The sequence below is a fragment of the Engraulis encrasicolus genome, chromosome 18, assembly GCF_034702125.1.
Source record: "Engraulis encrasicolus isolate BLACKSEA-1 chromosome 18, IST_EnEncr_1.0, whole genome shotgun sequence".
Lineage (NCBI taxonomy): Eukaryota > Metazoa > Chordata > Actinopteri > Clupeiformes > Engraulidae > Engraulis > Engraulis encrasicolus.
The window spans coordinates 10434935-10452434 of record NC_085874.1 but is presented as its reverse complement, the minus strand read 5'-3'; the positions used below and the strand labels follow the sequence as shown (position 1 = coordinate 10452434).

The 17500-nt window shown below is 45.5% G+C and overlaps 2 protein-coding genes across 2 annotated transcripts in view; one reads left to right on the top strand and one right to left on the bottom strand.

The window, feature by feature from the left end:
- Window positions 1-17500, top strand: part of LOC134468992 (uncharacterized) — a 38736-nt gene that overhangs the window by 576 nt on the left and 20660 nt on the right. The window contains exons 2-13 of the mRNA XM_063222960.1: window positions 85-166; window positions 1111-1190; window positions 1510-1651; window positions 2140-5907; window positions 6014-6153; window positions 6281-6836; window positions 7449-7554; window positions 8766-8895; window positions 9093-9167; window positions 9489-9558; window positions 10479-10639; window positions 11146-11442. Coding sequence (XP_063079030.1) covers window positions 85-166; window positions 1111-1190; window positions 1510-1651; window positions 2140-5907; window positions 6014-6153; window positions 6281-6836; window positions 7449-7554; window positions 8766-8895; window positions 9093-9167; window positions 9489-9558; window positions 10479-10639; window positions 11146-11442 — 5607 coding nt within the window. The remainder of the gene's footprint in view (window positions 1-84; window positions 167-1110; window positions 1191-1509; window positions 1652-2139; window positions 5908-6013; window positions 6154-6280; window positions 6837-7448; window positions 7555-8765; window positions 8896-9092; window positions 9168-9488; window positions 9559-10478; window positions 10640-11145; window positions 11443-17500) is intronic.
- Window positions 12607-17500, bottom strand: part of LOC134469009 (heavy metal-binding protein HIP-like) — a 6376-nt gene continuing 1482 nt past the window's right edge. The window contains exon 3 of the mRNA XM_063222991.1: window positions 12607-13905. Within this exon, the coding sequence (XP_063079061.1) occupies window positions 13584-13905 (322 nt within the window). The 3' untranslated portion in view covers window positions 12607-13583. The remainder of the gene's footprint in view (window positions 13906-17500) is intronic.

The window sequence follows — 17500 nt, the reverse complement described above, 5'->3', positions numbered from 1 at the left end:
GTGTGTGTGTGCGTGTGTGTGTGTGTCTGATTATGTACTAGTGCATGTATGTATGGCATGTACTGCATGTGTGTGTTACCACAGGCCCATCGGTGTGGACATGGCGTACGAGTGTGAGGGCTGCTTCAATGGAGTGGAGGTGGCCAGGAGACAAGAGGAGGCACAGGTGACCCAGACTATTACTTCTATGCACAATGAAAAGTGAATTCAGCATCAGTATTGATAACAAAAATCTTTGTCTAATTGATAGTAGGTAACATTTGAAATATCTTTTAAGTGTTGTCTTGAAAATATAAGCCTTAATCACAATTCAATGAAAACGTTTTTTTAATATTCTTGTCTTGAACTTTGTTGAGGACTTTCACAGGCTTGTGTCAGATGAGGGAAGTAACCTCTGCGCAGCTTTAGCTGCAGAGAATCTATTCTGCTTGTGTTGATAATAATAAACTCCTGGACTAAATACAAACTTTCAAATGCTTCTTTTTTGCGAGAGACCATATTTGTACTACTGTAGAAGTTTGGTGTCATGACGTGATTTTTGTGGGGTAAATTTGGAGATACTGCCAGGGCCCATTCTCGCTTGTGCCAAGCTATTCGGAATAACCATACAATAACTCGATAACACTGCTAATGTTCGCCCAAGCCAGAAAACACTTCGGGTGGACTACTGGATGGATGTCACGGTTCAAATGGCATTAGAATGAATCTATTCCGAACCATCGCTTTAAGATTTGTCCGTCTCCCCTTGAAACACCAGATGACAAAGCTGAAGAGTGTGGAATCACCCCTTTGTTGTGGTCAAATATCTACCTCTGCTAAACGTCCATCAGTCATCTCTATAGCTTGCAGACTATTTGTAATATTTGTTATTCCTGGACTTGTGTAATAAGCTTTGAGTGGGACTGACTGGCAGGGCTTTCCAAAGTAATGTCAAATGTGGCAAAGTTTTGCTATCAGCAGCTATTGGCAGCAATTGTGTTGTGTGTGTGTGTGTATGTGTGTGTGTGTGTGTGTGTGTGTGTGTGTGTGTGTGTGTGTGTGTGTGTGTGTGTGTGTGTGTGTGTGTGTGTGTGTGTGTGTGTGTGTGTGTGTGTGTGTGCACGCGTGCAGGTTCAGGTACAACTGACTGTGCGTTCAGAGAGTGAGTCCGAAAGCGACGTGGATGACCTCCTGCAGATCCTAGCCAAAAGGTATGCTACGTCCATCTCCACCCTCAGGGTGTGTGTGTGTGTGTGTGTGTGTGTGTGTGTGTGTGTGTGTGTGTGTGTGTGTGTGTGTGTGTGTGTGTGTGTGAGTGTGTGTGTTCACAATGAGCATGTATTTGGTGCAGTGCTCCAATCCCCCCTCAGGGTGTGTGTGTGTGTGTGTGTGTGTGTGTGTGTGTGTGTGTGTGTGTGTGTGCGTGCGTGCGTGCGTGCGTGCGTGCGTGCGTGCGTGCGTGCGTGCGTGCGTGCGTGCGTGCGTGTGTGTGTGTGTGTGTGCGTGTGCGTGTGTGTGTTATTACTTTAGATGCAGTGCTCCAATCTCCAGTCTTTCCCTGGCCCATCTGAGCTCTGAACAGCTAGTCAGTGTGTTTGCAGCCCTCGACACGCTGCTTTTCCAGGATTGGCTCTCCAAAACGCCATCTCTGCACACCTTGCAGCACACACAGGTGCTTTTACAGTTTTCCTTCTTTTTGTGTATATGTATACAAGGGAAGTATACCCAGAAGCTGGTTCAGTAATAAACCAGGATAAGTTTAGGATCAGAGTGCCTGGAGCACTGATTTTCCTTACTTTTCTTACCTATTTTATATGTGACGTATAAATTCGTTGTTGCTTTGGTATACCATATGCTGCTCTGATCTGTTGTAATGTGAAGTGATTTGAAAGGCGCTTAAAATAAAATGTATTACTACTTATTATTGTTACTAGATGAGGCATGCAGCCAGGCTTTCTATTGGCAGGTTTACCACTTCATGTAGGTTAACTTAGTCAGGGCTATCAATTAACAATGCTCATTGAATACACCCCATGTATCCGTTTTTTCTCTGGGGAGTATGTTATGCTCCTCCAGCTCTATTTTACACCACTGTAGTCGTCTTGATTCTTCCACTCCTTCAACTCATCCCTACTTTATCCTTTTCCTCTATACAACCAGGTCCTGCTGACCGAGCTGTGTGCCATGTCATTGGATGGCGGCGATGTCCACGCCTTCCTGGACAGCCTGTCCAACCAGGTGCAGTCTCTGCTGGAGACCATCGTCCAATCAGCAACCAGTACTTCGGAGAACCTCCTTCTCTGTCAGAGTCTGTACCTGAGCATGATGCTGCTTGCCTCACACACAAACACACACCAGTTCATACACATCACTCATGGACCGTCTGATGCCGTCCTCGTGGCCAGACGATGGTCTGGACAGGATTTCGCTGCAGAGAACCTCCTGGTGGTGGACCTCCTGAGCAGCCTGATGACGTCGCTCCGTGCAGCCACCCTGAAGTGGCCATCCGTGGCCATCACCAAGATGGAGCTTTGCTCTCTAGAGCTGCTTCTCCGCCACCTCACAGGGGACAAGAAGAGCCATGCGCGGCCCACCAAGGCCCTCCGGAGGCTGGTCGGTGGCAGCCGTTGGACTCCCGAGGAGGCAATGGCCCTTCTGAGGTGTCTGGTGGATACCTACGCAGATGACAACGATGCCATCGCAGAGGTGCTCACCCTATTGCGGGTGCAAGAGGTTTCCCCTTCTTGGACTGATGAGCTGGGACAAACGATGGCAGAGTCTCTGGCCCGATTGGGCTCCCAGCGCTTCCTGCCAGAGTTGCAAGAGACCCTGAACAAGAGAGATGAAGGCAGACTGGAGTCCGCTTTGGCGGAGTGGAAATCCTCCCCTTCAGCCCTAGAGATGAGTGTGGATATGGACACGGTGAGGAGCATCAGCATGGCTGTGCTGCGGGCCTCCAAGAACAGCCCAGAAGATGAAGTGCTGGTGAGAGATGCCTGGGGGATTGCTGGGGACCTGCAGCAGCGTCTGTTTAAGGTGAGCAGTGCGGTGCATGCCACCAAGGGCTGGTGGCCTACAGCGACACAGATGGTCAGATGGTGCACACTGATGCTCCAGAAGCAGGAGACAGGACTCCTGGAGACCATTGTCATGGAGGAGGACCCCTGTGTCATCGCCATGGTCGCAGCTGCACATGCCTGCATGGGACTCAAGCTGAACGTGGTAACAAGTGCTGACTCACACAAAGAGTGGTGTGAGTTCTATGAGTACCTCGGAATCAGCCTCAGCACCAACCGGAGTGAAACTACTTCACCACAGAGTAAGGCCTATGAGGTGGAGAATGACAATATGCCTCAGTGGGAGGATGATCTGGATGACACTTATGATTTGGAGGACATCTATGAGGAGGATATTTATGAGGGGGAGGACACCTATGAGGCAGAAGATACTTACGCACCACAGTGGGAGGACCATGAAGAAGACGACACTTATGAGGTAGAGGCCTATGAGGCTGAGGACACCTACGAGGCACACGAAACCTACGAGTCAGACGACACCCATGCACCCCATTGGGAGGCCTATGATGCAGATGACACTTACCATCCAGAGGACAACTACAATGAGGATGACACGCATGTGCCCCCATGGGATGGCTATGAAGCTGAGGACACCTATGAGGCAGAGGACGCCTACGAAGCAAAGGACACCTATGCACCTCCGTGGGAGGCCTATGAGGCACATGATAACTATGAGGGAGACGATGTCTATGTGCCACAATGGGAGGCCTATGACGAAGAAGACACATACCATGAAAGAACAGAAGAGGACGCATACGAGGTAGAGGACACCTATGAGGCAGAGGATACCTATGAAACGAAAGATACCTATGTGTCCCAGGCATATGAGGCAGATGTTGTTTACGGAAGGCTGGAGGACTTTGTGGCTGATTATTTCTTTCCGAGAGCAGAGGCGAAGGCGCGTTCACTTTGCCGAGCATTCCTTGTGGAAGAGCGGGGTGTGAGTGGCATGTCTTGCAGAGCAGAGTGCACAAAGCTGGCAAAGCTCGAGGGCAACGCCTCCCTGATGTTTGCTGCAGAGTGTGTGCAGAGCCTCATGGCTAATTTTGAGACAGATGTGGGTAAGCTGAAGCGCAAGTTCATCATGTCTCTCTGCCAGATGCTGCTCAGCAAGCTAGATGAAGTCAAAGCAAAAGACACTGACACACAGATCGTAACCATCCTGCAGAACCTCTCTGGTAAAAGGCTGCCTTCTACGGAAGTCAGCATCCTGAACTTCTTTGAGAAACTGCTGAAAACATACAATGGGGAAACAGAAAGTGACAATAGTGCCAGGACATCTTTGGCAGGGAAAGCATGTTTGGAGATTTTGTTCAGCTGTGCAGTGAAATTTCAGGCTTTAAAGAACAAAGTCAAAGAAGTTTTCCAGAGGGTTTTAAATCTCGTCTCGGCAAAATGCCTGTTACCAGTAGAAGCCTTAAGCCTCCTCTCCGCGTTGACCCACCGGCATCGAGATCTTGATGCCATCATGAAGGTTTTGCATCTGATGGAGATGTACCAAATTTCCTCAGAATGGACAGATGGATCCGGCCAGTCCCTCCTCGTCCTCTTGAACACGTTAAACACCAACAGTCTCATGCCACATTTGGAAAAGAGCTTCAAAAATGAAAAGACAAAAAGCCTTGATTGCCTTCTCAACGAAATTCGCCTGACGAAATATGTGGATGAGCACACACTGGAGAGAGTGTCCCACATAGTACGTTCGGTCAGAGCCCTGATTGACTCAGGTGATATTACCAAGCACACAGATGTCCAGCATGCACGCAGCCTGAGCAAAAGCATGGACACAGGGGACCTCGGGGAGGTGCTAGCCATCTTGTGCACTGCCATCCACAAGAATGTGGACCAGGGACACTGGTGGCCCAGGGACACACAGATGATCAGCTGGTGTCTGCTAGCACTGGCGGAGAATGGTGAGTTGCTGGAGATGGGCACAGGAGAGGGGAAGTCATGCGTTATTGCAATGTTTGCAGCCCTACGCGGCCTCAGGGGTGAGAAAGTGGACATAGTGTCCAGCTCCGCTGTGCTGTGCGAGAGAGACGCACAGCTGTTTCACAATTTCTATGAGCAACTCGGCCTCACAGTGGACACAAACACTAACAAGGATGAGGATGAAAAGCGCAAGTGTTATCAGAGAGATGTGGTCTACGGAACCATAGCAGCCTTCGCAGCGGATCACCTGCACAAGAGCTTTGAGATGAAAGACTTGCGGTCGGACCGCAGCTACCAATGTGTTATTGTGGACGAGGTGGACTCTCTGATGCTGGACGAGGGGGTGCAGCTGACCTACCTGTCCAGCCCCATGGTATCCATGCAACACCTAAACACCCTCCTATCCATGATCTGGAGCCACGTCTGCCAGTATGGATACCTGACCACGGAACAGCAGACCTTTGTGCAAGGTCCACCCGCTTCCTTCTTCAAAGCCATATTCGACTCCATCGACACGGAGGGGACGGAAATTGAGGATGCCATGGACGTTCTCGGTATTGCTGAATCCTGCGGCATCGTGCCACCGGGATTCACAGAGGACATTTACAAAAGCAAGAAGAATGAAATCCTGTCCAGGGTGAAAACGGTGAGCCAGGACAAAGTGGTGGAGTTTTTCCAACTGATGGAGAAGTACGTCCCGTACGACTTCATACTCTACACTCTGGACGCAGACGGCCTGCTCTCTCTCAGAACCTCCAGCTCCTACAACGACCCTGACATCTTGGAACTCTCCTTCCTGGTCCTGGATGATGGTCTGTGCTGCCCACTGTATGAATCTGCTGAGAGCCTGGTTGGCCCCATCGCCCAGTTGATCAGGGAGAAGATTCAGTACACGCCATGCGAGAACGAGTCAAGCAAGGTCAGCATTATTCTTTGATATTCTCTCATCTTTTCTTCCTTTTTCAAAACTTTACACATTTTCCTCTTTTCTTAAGTATTTATATATTATATAAACTGTTTTCTAGGTCAGCATCCCTGCCTTCTTGAAGACTCTGGTGGAAGCCAAGGCAGCCGCTTGGGTGCGGAACGCCTTCCTGGCAGTCAGGTTGAGTCAGGGCCGAGAGTATGTGGTGGAGGACGGAGCTGTGTGTCCTGTCGACTACAGGTAAGAAATACAATAGAGCGTAATGTGAGTAAAGTGGATAATGGTGTGTGTGTATGTGTTTGTGTTTGTGTGTGTCCATATGTGTATCAATTTGTCTGTGTACTGTATTTCCCATCGACAACTACAGGTCAACCGGCGTCGTTGAGAGCAACAAGCGTTGGGGCGATGGCCTGCAGCAGTTCCTGGAGATGAAACACCAGGTCAAACTCAGCACCATCTCTACGGTGACCAACTACATGTCCAACGTGGCCTTCTTCCAGAAGTACCAGGGCCAGATCTACGGGACCACGGGCACGCTGGGCACCGAGTCAGACCTGACATGGCTGCGTGACCTCTACCCAACCCTGTCCGCCTGCCGCATGCCCGCTTTCAACCGCCGCAAGTTGTGTGAGGTGGACGGGCTCCTGAAGACATCGGCCCAAGAGTGGAGGGCTGAGATCAAGCGTGTGGTCGTGAGCGAGGTCTCTCCAAATGACCACAGGGGCGGGAGAGCAGCATTGGTCATCTGCGAGTCAATCAACTTGGCTAGGGAGGTCTACAATATGCTGAGAGGGGCCGTCCCTGGTGTGACTGTCCTGTACAGTCGCAGCGACAGGGACAGCCTGAGCGTCATCGACCGGCAGCTGCAGCCCGGGGATGTCATCGTAGCCACCAACCTTGCCGGGCGTGGCACGGACATAAAGGTCAGACGATTATTATATTACTGGTATACATGTTTTTTTTTTAACACAGAAAGATATGGCACCTGTTGTCCTGCCAGAATGGCTATGACCAAGTCCTAATGTATTACTAAAGGTCCGGTGCCCTGTCATAGTGGCGTAGTATTATTGTAGTCAAATTTTGTCAGTGATTATTATGGTATTCCACAGGTGGAACGGCGTGCGTTAAGGGGCTACGGCCCTGTGTACTGTCATAGTAGTGTAGTACTGGTAGTTACGTTTTTTTGTGACCATACAGCATTCCACTGGTGGAACGGTGCGCATTAAGGGGCTACAGTGTATTTCAGGGGCTTCTGTGTCATTATTGAGATATGCCCCCACCCCCACCCATTATATTGCATCTCAAATTTCAGATTTTGTTTTCTAAATTAGTCTTAGGAGAATAGCCCCTTGAGCTCTCGTTTTTAAGAGGGTTCCCAGGACAGAGCCGTACTATGCAATAGTTTAAACACTGACAGGACAACACATGAGCACATAGATTCACACATTCACATTATATTATATTATATTATATTATATTATATTATATTATATTATATTATATTATATTATATTATATTAACCCTCTGATATCAGGTGTCGGACGAGGTTAACAACAGCGGTGGACTCATCGTGGTTCTCACTTTCCTCCCATTGAACAACAGGGTGGAGCGTCAGGCATTTGGGCGCACTGCCCGCAAAGGCAAGCCAGGCTCTTGCTGAACACGGCTGGGCGTTAATACCCTTTAACTAACACAACAAATGCTAACTAATAAAAATGACTGAAATGGATGCTAACGGAATGAAATACTAAATACTCACTTAGGGTTTTTCGACCACTGTGCCGCAGAACAGTAGTATGCTGTGAAAGATTATCAGGTGTGCCACAAGGAATTATTCAGTTTTACCAAATTGATCTAAAAACAATATGGAAGCATGTACATATGATTAGACTTCTTTTCTTTGACTTAATGAGATAACTATTTAAGGCACTCAATACAGAAATCGACTTTATATAGTTTACAAAGGCCATGGCTTCATTTCTGGTCAATATTTTCAGTTGGCGGTGTGCCTTGAGATTTCTTTCATCGAAAAGTAGGCCGCCGTCTGGAAAGGGTTGCAAATCACTGAACAAACCACTACAATATACAAAAGATCAACAATGCAATAACAAAATACATTCTAACGTGATGAAATACACTGAAATACAATGAATGGGCAGTCATGGGTAAGCGGTAAGCGTCAGACTTGTATCCCAAAGGTTGCCGGTTCTACTCCCGAGCCGCCAGGTTGATGCAGAGAGTAATTAACCAATGCTCTCCCCCATCCTCCTCCATGACTGAGGTACCCTGGTACCGTCCCGCCGCACTGCTCCCTTGGGGCGCCATTCGGGGCTGCTCCCTTGGGGCGCCATTGGGGGCTGCCCCCTTGCACGGGTGAGGCATAAATGCAATATCGCAATGTGCAGTGAACACTTGTGTGCTGTGGAGTGCTGTGTCACAATGACAATGGGAGTTGGAGTTTCCCAGTTGGGCTTAAAAAAAAAAAAGAATTACACCCTAAATAACACCCTTACACTGTATGTAAATACAATAAAATACACTCTAACACAATGAAATACATTCTATCACGATGAAATACATTCTAACACAATGAAATACATTCTAACATGACAAAATACACAGTGATTCATACAATGAATTACACCCTTAATAATAGCTTGAAATACATTGTGTACTGTAATTAATACTATGAATAACACTAACACAATAAAAATACATTCTATCTAACGCCATGAAATAAGGGCTTTGAACCTATTTTTTTCCAATCGGTTGGTTCCAAACAGAAATGGAATTATAACGTTGAAAGACAGTGTGTACTGTAACTAATACAATGTACTGCTGCATATGAAAGGTACGCCTGGGTCGGCCCAGATGGTGCTGAACATGGCTCACCTGGGGGAGGACTATGGCCAGGAGGCCACCCTGGAGGGGGTGAAGAGGACGAGGAGCAGACTGGCCCAACAGCGGCTGACCGTCATGAGGTGGCCAGCGTGTTTGCGCGTGTGTGTGTGTGTGTGTGTGCGTGTGTGTGTATTTCTGTAATGTGTGTAATTATATGTGTGTGTGTGTGTCTATTATGTGCGTGCATAATGAGCACTGCTTACAGTATGTGTATGTGTGTGTCCATGTGTGTGTGTTTGTGTGTGTGTGTGTGTGTGTGTGTGTGCGTTATTTTAAGGAACGACGTAACGGAGATGAGGCTGCGTGAGGATCTGTTTGCAGAGTACTGTAAAACCCTGCAGGCTATCTACAGGTGTGTGTGTGTGTGTGTGTGTGTGTGTGTGTGTGTGTGTGTGTGTGTGTGTGTGCGCGTGTGTGTGTGTGTGTGTGTGTGTGTGCGTGTGTGTGCGCTTGCGTGTGTGTATCTGACCTCTGTGTGTGTGTGTGTGTGTGTGTGTGTGTGTGTGTGTGTGTGTGTGTGTGTGTGTGTGTGTGTGTGTGTGTGTGCGTGCGTGTGTGTATCTGACCTCTGTGTGTGTGTGTGTGTGTGTGTGTGTGTGTGTGTGTGTGTGTGTGTGTGTGTGTGTGTGTGTGTGTGTGTGTGTGTGTGTGTGTGTGTGTGTGTGGTGTACAGGGACATGGATGGGGACCAGGAGGGTGCCACGGTGGCCATAATGAATGAGTTCTGGGGCATCTGGCTACAGGTACACACACACACACACACACACACACACACACACACACACACACACACACACACACACACACACACAAATACACAAATACACACATTCAGTTGTTAGACACCTGTTTGGGCGCATCAAATGCCCCAACTTTCGAAATTCCCTCTCTTCTTTGCAATATTGTTCTTTTGTACAAACATAACATCCTTATAAAGTCTTTGTAAAATTGAAAACAATGGACTTGACATTTTGAATGGCAGTGAATGGACGTTTTTTTATTTAACCAAAATCACACACACAGTAGTGGCCTGTGACATGACTCATGATTGGGTTTGAGGGTTTCTTTAAAGGGACACTGTGTGAGATTTTTTGTTGTTTATTTCCAGAATTCATGCTGCCCATTCACTAATGTTACCTTTTTCATGAATACTTACCACCACCATCAAATTCTAGGTATTCATTATGACTGGAAAAATTGCACTTTTCATACATGAAAAGGGGGATCTTCTCTATGGTCCGCCATTTTGAATTTCCAAAAATAGCCATTTTTAGCTGCAAAAATGACTGTACTTGAACCATACTAGAAAATATGTGTTTATTACTTAGTAAACTTTCATGTAAAGATCAAATTTGGCAATAGGCAGCCCAGTTTCAATAAGCAGCATAGTTGCAGTACCTTTTTTGACCATTTCCTGCACAGTGTCCCTTTAACCCGTTAAGACACAGCGTTATAAATTTGCTGTTACCAGAATGACCAAGTTGTAGTGCATTACTTAAGTAAAGGCCCTGTGTTATGTCATAGAATTGTAGTACTATGCTAGTTAACTTCTCAATGACTATTACAGCGTGCCACTGGAGGTACTGCATGCATTAAGGGGCTCATTAAATCTCATTAAGGCTCATTAATTCTCATTAAAAAAACTTCTTGAATCCGTCTCCAGGCAAAGTCTGGAGACATCGAGGAGCTGAGGAGGAGTGAGCTTTTGAAGAGTCTGAAAGTGGACCTAGCCAAGGCCCAAGAGCAGTGTCTGGACCAGACCTCGCCCTGCGCCAGCATCTACCACTACATCGACTTCGCCAACTTGGCTATGAGCAGGAAGGAGTGAGTAGTTAAGCTTCCTTAATCCCAATTGAAACTAAGATTACCAGGGACCTCGTTTCTCGAAAGCATCATTGCTAACCAGTAAGCAACTTACTAGGTTTCCAATGGGAAATTGCATTGCAACCAAGTAAGTTGCTACCTTAGTTAGCGACAATGTCGTTGAGAAACGCACCCCAGAACAGCAGATCATATATACAAACACTGAGGTCGTTCAGCCTTTTTAGCATGGCCTGTCTCTGGGCACCTTTCAAGACACCACCTATACCTATTCACAACCTGTGTTGCCAGATGGAAAACGCTGAATCATCATACCAAATCCTCAAAATTATCGTTCTTGGGGGCTTTTTGGGAGGAAATGATCACCAAATTGATCTAAATGAACTGGATGACAACTCTGAAATGTCATGGGTTTTTTTAGGACAAAATGATGGTACAAGTGCGATAAATATCGTACATCTGGCAACACTGTTCACAACACACACCTTATTATTATTATCATCGTCCAGGTGGGATGTGAGCATTAAGCTGTTCGAGAGGGCCATGGAGAAGGACGCCAGCTGGGCAGCTGTGGCCTTCTACAGCCACGCCTACTGTGCCATTAAGCAGCAAGAAAGTGGCTACCTGGCCCGGGCTCTGGACGACCTGAGGAGGGCCAAGGCCTCTCTAGGATACCTGAGCGAGGAGTGCACCGTCTGCCTGCAGTTCGTTAAGCTGGCTGCCTCCTCCTCCTCCTCCTCGTCTTCTTCCTCCGAGAGTGGTAGCGATGAGGGCCAAACTTGCCTGGAGAAGCAGTTTACCACCAGGTGTGCACACAAAGACAGACAGACACACACACACACACACACACACACAGACAGACAGACAGACAGACAGACAGACAGACAGACACACACACACACACACACACACACACACACACACACACACACACACACACACACACACACGCACACACACACACGCACACATGCACACACACACACACACACACACACACACACACACACACACACACACACACGTGCAAACACGCACACTCACTCACGCACGCACACACACACACACACACACACACACACACACACACACACACACACACACACACACACACACACACACACACACACACACAGTGCATAGCAATATTGAGTACATCCCTTTTGAATATTTAAATTATATAATTATAATTAGGAATAATTTACTACAACATCTGTGGAGCTTACAATGGTACCTTTTAAAAATTATTCTGGTCCAAAAGTGAGTACACCCCTATCTTAAAATTCCATAGAGAGAAAACCATCTAAAGCCAATTTGTTTATCATGATCTCATCAGAGACAAACAGACTAAGATATGGTTTGCTGGAACCATGTCCTGTGGTCGGAAGACACCAAGATAAACAAATTTGCTTTAGATGGTGTGGTGGCAACCAAGTTAGTAGTACAAAGGAAAGTGTCCTACACTTACAGTCAAGTATGGTAGTGGGACTGACATGGTTTTGGGCTGCATGAATGCTGTCAACATTAGTGTGTTAGGGCGTTCCGTACCAGCAGGGCTGGACTGGCCATCTGGCATAGCGGGCATTACCCGGTGGGCCCTGCACCCTCGTGGGCCCCTATTTTCATGGCTGGACTGGCCATCTGGCATAGCGGGCATTTCAAGCTGGGCCCTGCACCCTCGTGGGCCCCTATTTTCAGAAATGTACAAAAAATATATATATAGATATACTGTATATATATTTGTATATTTCTGAAAATAGGGGCCCACAATGGTACAAGGCCCACAGGTGAGTCAGTTCTTCCCTTCGAGCCAAAAGTGCCCGGGCCCTGTTTCTCCCCCAGACCAGCCCTGTTGGTGCATTACTACAACGTATATGACGAATACAGGTATGCAGTTAAACCAGGGGTGGGAAACCTATGTCTCGAGGGCCAGGGGTGGGGAATCTATGTCTCGAGGGCCAGGGGTGGGGAACCTATGTCTCGAGGGCTGTTTGTGGCCCTTCAGGCCATTTCATCCGGCCCCCGATATAGTTTTAATGTTGTGCTGCTTCACATGAGATGTGACATATTTTGTAAAGGAAACTTAGAAAATACATTTCCAAAACAATTAAGTTATATTCAGGGGACCTAGAGAAAACAGGGTCTCTTTTAAAGGTGTCTGCCTTCAATATTGGCCTAAAGTGCAGGAGGAAATCCTGCTTTGTGTTCATAGCGCGGCCCTTGGAGGACTTTCATGGCCCTCGGATGAATTTGAAGTGGCCCCCCGAATGAAAAAGGTTCTGAGTTAAAGAGACATTTATTTGATGTTTGATGTTTTACAACGATCATCAGTTCTCCAACACTACTATTGGTGTCAGAAGGAGAGTGGGTAGAGCGCTACTAGTATGGTGCTCTTGGAGGGTGAAATGGCCAACAGAAAAGGAGTAAATATTCTCGATCACTCTGTATAAGCCAACTGATTTAAGGTTGCCTTGTACTTTTTTTTAATCAACTGAAGTGCCTGGACCAAGATGAAGCATTTTTCATTCTTGTCTTGGACTTTTTTTTAATCAACTGAAGTGTCCGGATCGAGGATTTCCCCTCCCTTTTTGTTGATATTGGTGTGTAATGAAAACCCGACAGATATGCAGTTAAAGAGAACATTTATTTGATCACGACAATGTTGTACAACGTTCTTGTGTTCTCAAACAACAAATCATCACCAACACCATTAGTGAGTGGTCATCAGGGAAGCCGACAGGGGGGGACAAAGGGGTCAGTTATCTCGGGCCCAGGGAGATGGGGGGGGGGGCAAAGGGGGCAGTTATCCCAGGCCCAGGGAGATGGGGGGGGGGGAGATGGGTTGCAAAGGGGGCAGTTATCCCAATCTCATTGGGCCTTCATTATTACTTTTTATACAATAGTTAGATGTCAATAGATACAATAGTGGGTGTCTCACAACTTTGTCTTAGTCCCAGCCAAATTGGTCAGCCCAGTGAGTGGTCGGGGGCACAGTGGCGTTGGGGCATTGGGCGTAAGAGCAAGGGAAGAGCAGGAAGCCACTGAAGGTACTGCGGCTGTCGTCAGTACTGTCACTGACCCTGCGCCCCGCTGGCAGCACCATGTTTACTGTGTCTCCCTGCTCCAGCTGCAGAGCCAGGCCACTGGACAGATAGGCTACCTCCATATTAGATTCATACTCCAAGAGCTGCTGGAGCCACCGTCCGTTCTTGTACAGCCTGATAAACATGTGGTAGTGGTTCTCGTCCATCTCATCTATAACAGTGAACCTTCAAGATTAGGGATGCGAATTATCGATTACATTACATTACATTATTACATTGCATTTGGCAGACGCTTTATAACCAAAGCGACTTTCAAAAGAGGACATAATCAAGCCAACATCACAAGCAAATACAAAGTGCACAGGAGATATACAGAACAACAAGTGCAGTTGCAAAGAGGGGTTAGTTAGTTTTTTTTTATTTATTTATTTTTTTTATATAGAGTAAATAACGAGTACACACACACACAAACACACACACACACAAACTAAACTAAACTAAACATCATGTCAGGAGTCTACCCTGGGGCAAGGCCAGCTCAAGCTGGTCAATGATTAATTCATTAATAATAATAATAATAATAATAATAATAATAATAATAATAATAATATGAGCCACCGGCGGTTCTTGTACAGTCTGATATACATGGTGTAGTAGCTCTCATCCATCTCATTCATAACAGTGAAATTATTATCGATTAATTCATTAATAATAATAATAATAAGAAGAAGAAGAAGAAGAAGAAGAAGAAGAAGAAGAAGAAGAAGAAGAAGAAGAAGAGCCACTGTCCATTCTTGTACAGCCTGATATACATGGTGTAGTGGTTCCTGTCCAGCTCATCCATAACAGTGAACCCTCAAGATTAGGGATGCAAATTATCGATTAATTCATTAATAATAATAATAATAATAATAATAATAATAATAATAATAATAATATGAGCCACCGTCCGTTCTTGTACAGCCTGATATACATGGTGTAGTGGTTCTCGTCCATCTCATTCATAACAGTGAACCTGACTTAGTAGACCACCAAAGAAATTAGAATATTTAAAGATAAATAATAATAATAATAATAATAATATGAGCCACAGCTCATCCATAACAGTGAACCTTCAAAAGATTCAAGATTCTTTTTAATGGTCCCGAGGGGAATTTGTCTGCCACATACACACAACACTGATATACATGACGCCAAAAAAAAAAACAACAACTAGATTGCATTCTCACAGAAAATGCTGGAAGCGGGCTTGCCTTTTGGGGCAGAGATGAAAGAAAGTACTATTGAGAAAACAAAGCTAAAATAAATGTTGGAAAAAATCCATCCACCCATTCAGAAGTTATGGGTCAAACAATTCAGCCATCTTGGATTCAGCCATCTTGAAAGTGTTGTAGCTCTGCGTTTTGGTGATATACTAAATGACATACATGGTATTTTAAGTTGGCTAAGGAACACTGCATATGGTATAATTTTGAAAATCAACATGGGTCCAAGTGGGATTCGAACTCCCAACCTCCATATATCTAATCCAGCACATTTGCCATTGATTGTAAATGGCATCCATGGTATTTGAAGTTGGCTAAAGAACACTGCATATGATATAATTTTGAAAATCAACATGGGTCTGAGTGGGATTCGAACTCACAACCTCCATATTGCTGATGCAGGACCATTACGATTGAGCCAAGCAGCTGCCTATAAAATGCATTACAGCAAGACAATATCAGATTGCATTGAAGAGCTGAACGATAGACTTCTAGAACTGCAGAGCAGCTGCTCGTTAAGAATAGAATGTTGAGAGAAAGTGACAGTTGAGATGGAACCCTATATTGGCTGCACCTGTTCTGATTGACTGAATGGCAGTTAGTATGGTGCTCTAAGGCAGAGGGGAGAATCGAAAACAGTTTCTAGGGCTTTAGATTATCGTTGTAAAAAAAACTAAAAAGAATTGGCACATGTCCTGGTCACAGATAGGAGTCATAAGTGTGATCTTTCTAACAGTCTTTGAATGAAGTTTATAGGTTAAACTGTTCAGTTACAAATGGACCTCTTGTGGAACATGCGCTAACCTCTTGAAAAAGGCACTTCAAGACTCAATGGCAAAAACAATGGGGCCAGCCCTGTCGTTTGTACACACCTGCCATTTAAGAAGTAATAGGAGTTGGGAGATGAAACTTTCACAGTTTGGGGACATCCCATAGAGCTCGCTAACAACGCGTCAACTAAACTTCTAGGTGAAAGTGTTGATGTTTTATAACCGAAAAAGCCTCCTACACTCTGATCTGTAGAGTGGCGGAACCTTGGTTCATGAAGGTTCTACCATTGTTTTCAATGGGGACCCAAACTTGCACAAAATCGCCAAAAATGGAAAAACGACAAGAGACACGGACAAGCCTATTAATATACATGATCTCCAAGCCGAGCCGGTTGTTTTAGTGTTTGAATGGTGTCTATCTCGAAAGGCCTAGGAGGAGATCCATTTTCTATTTTTACTGCCCTGCACAAGAGAATCAAGCAAGCAAGCATAAACTTTACTTAGGGATTTCTAGAACCGGGCCTTGCTCTGCAAGCCCGCTTAACAATAAACACATACATACATACATACATACATACATACATACATACATACATACATACATACATACATACATACATACATGCATAAAGTGCCCTCATAGAGATACTCAAGTGCATATCTACTACAGCCTACCACACACATACATGGCATCAGGGCTCTAAATTAACACACGCCAACCCGCCAAACACGGGTGAAAATTCATTTTGGCTAGTAGAAAAAATTAACTACCCGCCAATTTGGCTAGTAGCGCCCGAGTACAGTAAATTATGAATGGCAAACCGCTGCTATGACGAACGTTAGACTGCGAGATTTCCTACATTACCTATGGACACTAGCGTCACGACGTAGCCTACCACCATGGACAGCCCCTAAACATGGATCGTTCATTTCGGCCAATCAGATGACAAAAGCGACAGATCCCATAGAAGCGACAGGTCCGACAGGTTTGAACGTGAAGGCCTGACTGTTTCAATAACAGGACTTACGCAGATTATGCCCAGAGCTAGGCCACCCTGTGCTCTGTAAGGTTATCTGTGTTGGTGAATGCTTGTAGTAATTGTAACAGTAATACTAGTGACCTTAAAAAAGGAGTGGTTGTGGAACGAAATTGCGACAAGGGCAGAGGTGAAGAGCTGACTGTCAGAGTCGTGTGAGCGTAGAGCTGTCAGTTGTCAAGTTGGAAAGCCCACGTCATCGGAAAGGAAAAAAAAACAACAAACAAAAAAACCAACGATGACGCTATAGAAGTAACAAAGGAAACAAAGATTCCTGTGATATTATTTACTTTTAGTTAAACATGGGCTTTTTGTCATTTTGTTGCGCATGGTAGAGAAGAGCTCCTCCTCTCTCCTCTCCTTTCCTCTCATCTCTTCTCCTTCCTTCCTGCGTAGGCCTATGTGAGGTTTTGTAGTGTTTGGCTGTGTGTTTGGTTAGGCTACTGTATGTTAAAGGTCCGTTATGTGAGTGGCTTGAGATGTGATTCACTATTTTCAGAGGAATGGAATGAAAATGAATGGAATTGATTAGGCCTAAGTAATGAAAGTAAGTTTAAAAAAATAATTAAAAAATATATGCTTATTATGTAGGTATATGGTATGTAGGCCTATAGTGTTGTGGAAATAGTTGAACAAAATGACCATAATTAAAAAAATAAAATAGCCTAAAGCATAGTTTATTTTGGTGAGATAAAAAAAAATGGCTAGTTGAAATTCTATTTGGCTGGTAAGAAAAAATGTCCACAAG